We start from the raw sequence: 7,786 nt of genomic DNA on the forward strand, positions 1-7,786 counted from the left end.
ATCAGGAACCTTCTCTTCCTGCACCTCCTGAGCAGGAACAGGTGAGGCTGGACACAACATGCCATCAGCAGGAGTGTTACATCATGACATCATTCATGACCATTTATTCTTTCAAATAAAGAAACACACACACACACACACACACACACACACACACACACACACACACACACACACACACACACACACACACACACACACACACACACACACACACTTTAAAGTGTCATAAAGTTTTGAGCAGCAAAGCAGAAAGTTTGTATTCAGTTTCACTGAAAGCAACAAATATAAACATTAATTTCAGTGTCACATAAAACATAAATGTTGGTTGGACAGAAGATCAACCACAGAAGAAAAAAACTTATGAGCACTAATACTTCTCAGTACTCTGAATGATACTATATTTTGTAAATGAAAGAAGCAGCTGTTGTGATGAATAGATTTCATTAAAGGAGAGACGGACTGAGGACAAACATGGACAGAGGACATTTTTCTAATAACTGGTTGTGTTTGCTTGTTTCTCCAGGTTTCGGATGATCCTATGATCGAGGACTTTGTCTGTCCTGAGGACACTAATGGGCCTCTGGACGTCCCACCAGATTCTCCTGTCCCGCCCACAGTCAGCGTCTCTCCCTTGGTCCCTCCCTACACAGATGCTCCTCCCACCTGCACAGTCCCTCCCCCCAATCCTGCTCTGCCACCATGCGTCGTCCCCGACATCACTGTCGCTCCTCCCGTCACTCCCTCCCCATCAGGCAGCAGCGTCCGTCCCCGCTCTCCTTCCCCACCCAAAGCTCACATTAAAAAACCCCCCAACTCTTTCATGTTATTTCGTCAGGAGCAGCGCCCCCTTGTGGTGGCGCAGTACGGCATCACAGACTCTGCTGCCGTGAACAAGATTCTGGGACAGATGGTGAGAGTTGTGTGCACGCTCCTGCACGTGCACGATCTTGTGGTTGTGTCAGTGAGCGTGTTGACTGACGACGTGTTTTCGTCTGTTTGCAGTGGAAATTCCTCTCTGAAACAGAGAAGGAAAAATATCACCGACAGCAGAGAGAGGAGAGCGACAGGCACTACACGCTGCACCCAGAGTGGAGGCCCACCAAGACTGTGAGCAACACATCCAACACACTGAGTGTTAAAAACAGTTTGTGATAAATGTCAGACGTGTCTTTTTTTTTTCTTCAGGTCAGAAAGAGAAAGTCAGACAGTCAGACCGGGACTGAAGGTAAGACTTTTGATTAAAGATTTCCCCAAAAGAAGAAACACAGCAGCCTTTTCAAATGAAAGTCCTTTCATATTAAAATTAATAAATGCAGTTTTATTTAAATGGTGAAGTGTGATTGTTGATGTTCCTGTTGTTTGTACTGCAGAACCAAAGAAAAGACAAAAAAAGAAGAAACGGTCAGAAGAAACGGCCCAAAAGTCCAAAGACGGGGATGACGACAGCCACACTGTCCGAATCCCCGTCATGATCCCAACTAAAAGTTTCTGCACATTTTGGGAGGAGCAGAGGAGCCATTTGACAAATGAAGACACCTTCCAACTCGACGGCCTCCACAAAAAGACTGTGGAGCAGATGGTGAGTGTGCACGCTCCTGCACGTGTGTGAGCTTATGGTTGTGTCAGTGAGCGTGTTAACTGACGGTGTGCTGTTGTCTGTCTGCAGTGGGATTCTCTGACTGTGCAAGAGAAAGACGTGTTTTACCGTCTGGGTCACGGGTTGGCTGTCAGAAAGGTGAGAAACACTCAGATCATACATGTTGTATGTTGACGTCACTCACACATGTGACTCTTGTTTTTAGCAGCTGACATCATGTAGAAAGTCTGAATGTGTTTTTTTTCTTCCTTTTCTTGTGTGCAGGATGAAAATGACAGAAGATCCTGACACTGACAGTCAGCCAGAAACTACACCTGCACTTTATTTTGGATATTTTTTATACATTTATATATTGTCACATTAATAAATTATCTGTACAAACTCAAATGTTTCTCTGCATTCATTGTTTATCCACTAAAAGCCAACAGGTTGGATGGATCGATGGATGGATGGTATAATATATGATGAGAGACTTTGATTCAAAGCAGAAACAATGCAATAAATCAATATGTTTGTGTTTCCATCCCCTGATTGGCTGTAAAAGTGATGATTTGTCTTAAAGATAATCGTTACTGTGGAGTCAAGTCTGGAAGCAGGTACTGGTGCTGCACTTCACTGCTTCCACCACACCACAGAACCCCCGAGGGTCCTGGATGGCAACCACTCAGGCAGACAATGATTCCATCCCCACATTTCTAAAATGTCCATCAATTTGTTGCAGCCAGGTGAGACATTTGCATCTCCTTGGCCTCCTCCAGCCACTTGGGTCCTCAGCACTCGGGCACCTATGTACTGGATGATGCACAGAGAAATCAGCAACATGGCCAGAATGTAAAATGTGGCGCTCCCTCACAATGTCTGTGATTCTCCTCATCTTAGTCTCCCTAAGTAACCACTTGTTTGATACAAAGTCATTCCAGCTGTACCCAAGGATCCTTTGAAGGGCTGTAGTACCAAAGACATCCAGCCATCTCCTCAGGTCACTGGTTAGTGTTCAGGTTTCACAACCACACATTAAAACAGGCAGCACCAGGACCATGAACACCTGGACCTTTGTTCTCCTACAAAGATATGGACATCACCAAACACCTCATGACTCCATGAGCTCTTCCCAGACGTCTCTCCTTCTCAAAATGCTGGGGTAGATGTTTGTCACTGTCATCACAGCAAGTAAATAAGAGGCAGCCACGTTTGTGTTTTGCTTGTTCTGCTCGTTCTGCTTTTGTTGTGAGGAGTAAAATTTACTGAGGTAAAACAGGTAGGTGTGAGCTTTTGCTTCTACCTACACCCTTTCGCTTACTTTGGTTAACTGAGTTATCTTTTTTTTCTTTGTACCAAAATAATACCAGTTTAAAGGCTGCCATTCCAAATAATGTGAATAAACAAATGTTAATCAAGCATATTTTGGTGAGATATTTTCAAAATATGACAGACTGGATGATACAGTTACATGCAACAATTTAATAAAACCCTATTCCACCAAAATATTATCATTCAACACTTTTTCCCTCTTTCCTGGATATATGTCAGTGCACAATGTGAAGGGTTCTCCAAGCCTCCATCACATATTTTAGATATAAATGTGACCGTAGGACCTTTGTGGCCAGGACGATGGTGGGATCGAACCCCAGACGGCTCGCAATAAAGACCATTCCTCTACCAGGTCAGCCAAAGGGGAATTCCCCCATTACCCAAGCTAGCGGGAATGTCTTTTCAATCAGGACCCAGGACCTTCATCCTGCTACATAATCAACAATAGCATGATCATTAGGTGTTCTTGAACAATCAATCACAAATTTCCATCAGTGTGTGTTTTTTCTTATTAATTTAAAATCACAGACACAAGATACCAGCACTCTTCATGAGTAACACCCACCCCCACCCATTTCCAGGTGAACAAAGAAAACAGAGGGATTAACAGAAAACGAGCTCCAAGTGGACGTGCAAAATGAATTCCACCAAGATGAAAACAAAGCTCCAAACAGTCAAGAACACATTGAAAACTTTGTTACAAACCAGAAATCTAAAAACACAATTAGAAAAACCAAGACAGACATGAACATACTCGATAAATATCGAAACAGCATCGGAAAAAACACAGATTGAAAGTTCACCAGTTAATGACTGGACCATCTGATCTGATAAGCAGGTTCTTCATAGAGGTGAAGCGAACAGCAGCTTTCATATTTGGGCGATATTGTAAATTTGAATGTTTATATATATGGGAATAACACCACCAGATAGCTAGTTGGCATTGCTTATGGTCTGAACTACAATGGTATTTGACAGACTTCGAACCTCCGACTTTCATTCTTCATCTCATCTCATCTTCAACCGCTTATATGAGATTGGGTCGCTGGGGCAACAGCTCTAGCAGGGGACCCCAGACATCACTCTCCCGTGCCACATTGACCACCTCTGACTGGGGGATCCCAAGGTGTTCCCAGGCCAGTGTGGAGATATAATCTCTCCACCTGGTCCTGGGTCTTCCTCAGGGTCTCCTCCCAGATGGACGTGCCTGGAACACCTCTCTAAGAAGGCGCCCAGGAGGCATCCATACCAGATGCCCAAACCACCTCAGCTGGCTCCTTTCATCGCAAAGGAGCAGCGGCTCTACTCCAAGCTCCCCACGGATGACCGAGCTTCTCACCCTATCTCTAAGGGAGACACCAGCCACCCTCCTGAGGAAGCCCATTTTGGCCGCTTGTACCCACGATCCAGTTCTTTCGGTCATGATGCAACCCTCATGACCATAGGTGAGAGTAGCAACAAAGATTGACCAGTAGATCGAGAGCTTCGACTTTTGGCTCAGCTCCCTTTTTGTCACAACAGTACGGTAGAGTGAATGCAACACCGCCCCTGCTGAGCCGATTCTCCGTCCAGTCTCACGCTCCATTGTCCCCTCACTCGTGAACAAGACCCCAAGGTACTTGAACTCCTTCACTTGGGGCAAGACTGTATCCTCTACATGGAGTAGGCAATGCAATGGCAATGCAATGAGGCAATGGTTTCCTGCTGAGAACGATGGCCTCAGATTTAGAGTTGCTGATCCTCATCCCAGCTGCTTCACACTCGGCTGCAAACCGACCCAGTGAGTGTTGGAGGTCACCGGCCGATGAAGCCAACAGGACCACATCATCTGCAGAAAGCAGTGATGAAACCCTAGCAGCCAAACTCTCCTTTCCACCACCCTGGAATAGACTTTACTAGGGAGGCTGAGTCATGTGATGATCTGTAGATTCCACAAACTCTCTGGTCCCCCTTTATAAATATAGGGACCACCACCCCAGTTTGCCACTCCTTAGGCACTGTCCCAGACCTCAATGCAATGTTGAAGAGACGTCTCATCCAAGACAATCCCTCCACACCCAGAGCCTTCAGCATCCTCAGTTGAGGTCAACAGAGTCCCATCCTTACTGTAGACAGCTTGGATGGTTCCCCATTTTCCCCTCCTGAGGTACCTCACAGTCCGCTAGTAGCACCTTGGTGCTGACTGAAATTCCTTCTCCATGGTTGCTTTGAAATCCTCCCACACCCACTGCTTTGCCTCCCCCACAGCAGAGGCTGCTGCCCTTCGGGCCTGTCAGTACCTTGCAACTGCCTCCGGAGTCCTCCAAGATAACATATCCCGGAAGGGCTCCTTCTTCAGTTGGGCGGCTTCCACCACGGTGCTCGAGGGTTGCCGCCCCTTAAGGCACCGAAGACCTTCAGGCCACAGCTCACCGCTGCAGCTTCAGCAATGGAAGCTTTGAACATTGCCCATTCTGGTTCAATGATATTTGAGAAGTGAAATGAAGTTTCTAGTATTTACAGTATGTGTGCAATAATTATTTAAACAAACTTAGGCAGGTGCATAAATTTGGGCACCCCAACAGAAAAAACATATCAATATTTAGTAGATCCTACTTTTGCAGAAATAACAGCCTCTAAGCGCTTCCTATGGCTTCCAACGAGAGTCTGGATTCTGGTTGAAGGTATTTTGGACCATTCTTCTTTACAAAACATCTCCAGTTCAGTCAGATTTGTTGGTTTCCAAGCATGGACACCCCACTTAAAAATCATACCACAGATTTTAAATTATATTCAGGTCTGGGGACTGAGATGGTCATTGCAGAATGTTGTACTTGTTCCTCTGCTTGACTGAAAGTGTTCTGACAGGACATCAGTGTGGCGTGCAGGGGATGGGAGATGTTGTCCCGGATGGTGAGCAGTTTTACTGTTGAACAACTGAAGTCATACATCAAGCAAGAATGGGAAAGAATTCCACCTACAAAGCTTCAACAATTAGTGTCCTTAGTTCTCAAACACTTATTGAATGTTGTTAGAAGGAAAGGTGATTTAACACAGTGGTAAACATGCCACTGTCCCAGCTTTTTTGAAATGTGTTACAGGCATCCATTTCAAAATGAGCAAATATTTACACAGAAACAATTTGAGTTTGAACTTTAAATCTCGTCTTTGTGGTGTATTCAATTGAATATAGGTTGAAGAGGATTTGCAAATCATTGTATTCTGTTTTTATTTATATTTTTAAAAACGTCACAACTTCATTGGAATTGGGGTTGTAAACCACTCCTAAGATTAACACAAGAGTAATGTAATGAACTAAAATTCACATCAGTTACACTGAAAACTAACAGAAGTATTAAAGAAACGGGACTCTGGCAATTGCAGTGATTGAAATGGATTCAATATACCAAAAGCTGTTGTCATCCTCAAAAACAGCACTTTGTATTTCTCTCAACCTTATGGCATAATTTAAAATGGCATAATATCCTATGTGGTGCAGAGTAAAATTACAGTAAAAAATGGCAAATCTTTACTGTAGCACTACAATACATCAAATCTGTGCTGCAGTAAAACTGTAAGTCTAAATGTAAGAAGTGACAAGTTGTTGTGCCACTGCAAGCTTCATGTATGACACAGTGACAGTAGTGTAGATTATTTAGAGCTGAATTACTGTCTGTTATACACACCCGTTCTCCCGATTAAATGAGAGAGAGAGAGAGAGAGAGAGATACTTTATTGATCTCACAGTTGAGAAATTATGTTTACACTCCAGTTACCTCAGACAGCAATTAGTCCACAATTATTACTTGTTGACCATAATAATGGCACACATCAGAACTAAAGACAGCACATACAGTACACATTTGACATTGTTTATGTCATAGGTGTCAAACTAATTCCAGAAAGGGCCAAGAGGGTGCCGTTTTTTTTTTTTTTTTTTTTTTGCAGCCACTGACTTCACCAGGTGATTTCACTGATTAACATCACTTTGAACAGATGGGATCAGTTAATCAGTGAAATCACCTGGTGGAGTTGGTGGTTGCAAAGAAAACCTGCACCATCTTGGCCTTTTCTGGAATCAGTTTGACACTTGTGGTTTATGTGCACTAAGTTTGAAGAATCCATTATCCGAATTGAGGCAAGTGGGTGAAGACCACGCAGCAACCCTGAGATGTGCCGCCGTCGGCTTGGGGGGAGTAACGGGGGCTGCAGCTAAAACTGCACCACCCCTGCAGAAGGGAAAAGGAGTGACATGAGCAGGGGTCGGTGTGGGGAGTGTTGATGGGGGATAGGAGGGGGTGGGGGAGGGAATGGAGCATGCTTCAGTCCTGTGAAAAGCAGTTTATTGTCTTTGTGAGTTGAGATAAGAAACAGCCAAATGATCCCCAGGCCAAAGACATTCCTATGGAGGAAAACAGTCGGGCAATTTGATCTTCAGGCTTGATAAGCCTGTAATGTTATGGTTTGAGCAGTGAAAAACACTTTTTAACAGTTCCACTTGAACAACCAAACCCCAATTATGAATTAAGAATATTCACAGGCCTCTGAAATCTTCAACTTCAACTGCAAGGCATGCATCTGCTCCAAGATGTCATCCAATTTGCATCTGAGTTCAAGTGTCATCGCAGTCTGAGAATGCACTGCCTTGCCAACCTGATTAATCATGACGGACAAGCGAAGGGCCGTGGTTCTTGATGCCACCGTCTTGCCAATTTTCGGGAAGATCAGGACAGCACATAAGCCAAAAAGTACCAGCCCTGCTACCATAAGACCAAAAATGAATAAATCCTGGACATCCTCAACGGAGAAAGGCACCAAGCATGCCACACACGAGGAACTCCAGGAGTCGAGAACATAGCCCGCAGGATATGTTCCATCTGGGCAGGTAGGATCCCC

At 44.4% G+C, this 7,786-nt stretch overlaps 1 protein-coding gene across 1 annotated transcript; it reads left to right on the forward strand.

Annotated features, from left to right (window-relative positions):
* The first annotated feature begins 222 nt into the window (after nt 1-222).
* Nucleotides 223-1,612, forward strand: LOC117518077 (transcription factor 7-like 1-A). Its single transcript, XM_034179141.1, has 4 exons — nt 223-913; nt 1,006-1,110; nt 1,189-1,228; nt 1,374-1,612. Exons 1-4 carry the CDS (start codon nt 542-544, stop codon nt 1,610-1,612), a joined length of 756 nt encoding a protein of 251 aa, XP_034035032.1. The 5' UTR covers nt 223-541.
* Nucleotides 1,613-7,786: the final 6,174 nt, after the last annotated feature.

Source organism: Thalassophryne amazonica, chromosome 10 (assembly GCF_902500255.1).
Source record: "Thalassophryne amazonica chromosome 10, fThaAma1.1, whole genome shotgun sequence".
Classification (NCBI taxonomy): Eukaryota; Metazoa; Chordata; class Actinopteri; order Batrachoidiformes; family Batrachoididae; genus Thalassophryne; species Thalassophryne amazonica.